The sequence below is a fragment of the Aplysia californica genome, unplaced genomic scaffold, assembly GCF_000002075.1.
Source record: "Aplysia californica isolate F4 #8 unplaced genomic scaffold, AplCal3.0 scaffold01556, whole genome shotgun sequence".
NCBI lineage: Eukaryota > Metazoa > Mollusca > Gastropoda > Aplysiida > Aplysiidae > Aplysia > Aplysia californica.
The window spans coordinates 55890-57164 of NW_004798826.1; the positions used below are offsets into that span (position 1 = coordinate 55890).

The 1275-nt window shown below is 38.3% G+C and overlaps 1 protein-coding gene across 1 annotated transcript in view; it reads right to left on the reverse strand.

The window, feature by feature from the left end:
- Nucleotides 1-358: 358 nt before the first annotated feature.
- LOC101850934 (uncharacterized protein DDB_G0271670) overlaps nucleotides 359-1275 on the reverse strand; it is a gene marked incomplete at its 5' end in the record, with an annotated part of 12188 nt that continues 11271 nt past the window's right edge. Inside the window, one exon of the mRNA XM_005113024.1 lies at nucleotides 359-373. Within this exon, the coding sequence (XP_005113081.1) occupies nucleotides 359-373 (15 nt within the window). The remainder of the gene's footprint in view (nucleotides 374-1275) is intronic.

Consider the following 1275-nt stretch of genomic DNA (forward strand, 5'->3'; position numbering starts at 1 on the left):
ATCTAACAACAATAATCAACCAACAGTTGAACAGAAATACAGTTATGAGTCAACAAACGTTCAAAATTGTTACACTCACGATTTTCAGTTTGTGACTACCGTCCTTTTTCCCCTGCAGTTTTTAAGTATAGACACATACAAATATAAAATTAGATAGGATATACTGTGCTCTTCCCAACGATATTTGTCGGCCCGATCCGAAACGATCTTATCCTGTTGATTGAGATCTACAATATTTGACGAGAGGGCACATTCTCTAAGACCCTGACTCATTTCTCCAGCCTGTGAGTGGAATAGATAGAAGGCCAGTCCTGGTAGTGTAAGCCTCGTGTAATCATATTGGTGTGAGGTCGTGTGGTTAGCTTGACTGGTGCTGAAAAACAAATACAAAACAAACAAAAACACAAAAACAAAAAACTTAGCCACTTCTGTTATTCAGACCTGGGTGTGTCCACTCTGCCTTTTCCTGTTTTCGTGTGATTTCTTTCTTTTTTTTCTTTCCTGTTATTTTTTTTTTCTTTCGTCCTATTTTCTTCCTGTTCTTCCCCTTTACTCATTTCGTATTTTTCTTCTTTTCTTTCTATTCGTCGTTTCTACCTTTTTCTCATATTGGTTTTTTTTTTCTTGGTTTACTTTTTCTATTTTAATTGTCTTTTTTTTCTTTCTTTTCCATCTCTTTTTCTTTTATCGTAATGTTTTTCGCTTCCGTCTTTCCTTCTTCTTTTTTCGCTTCCGTCCTTCCTTCTTCTTTTTTTGCTTCTTGTACTTATTCAACTTCTCCCCCACCAACCCCACCCCCCAATCTATAACACATTCCTTCACTTCTTCTTAGCTTCTATTTTTTTTCTGCCCCCATTGTATTAAACTGAAGAAAGTCCTAGTCATAGTTAGTTGTACAAAAATCGGATATCTGCTGGGATGTTGTATCACTCTCAGACCGGGCAGACAGACAGAGTAGAAGCAGCTCGCGTCAGAAATTATCTAAATACTGTTGACGGAGGGGTAAAACTTCTAGGAGAACAACTTAGAAGCATGGTGTTTTCTTGGAAAAAGTACTTGACCTTCTTATTTTTTTCTTTTGCTCAGCAAACCAAGTATCACAACAGTACTGTGACTTGGCAAATGGCGAGAGGGGGAATTTATGAATGGGAACATAATAATTATGTAGGTAATAGATAGATAGGGAGGTAGAGAGAGAGGGAGGTAGAGAGAGAGGGGAGAGGAAGAGAGAGAGAGTTAGAGAGAGAGAGAGAGGGGGAGAGAGAGAGAGAGAGA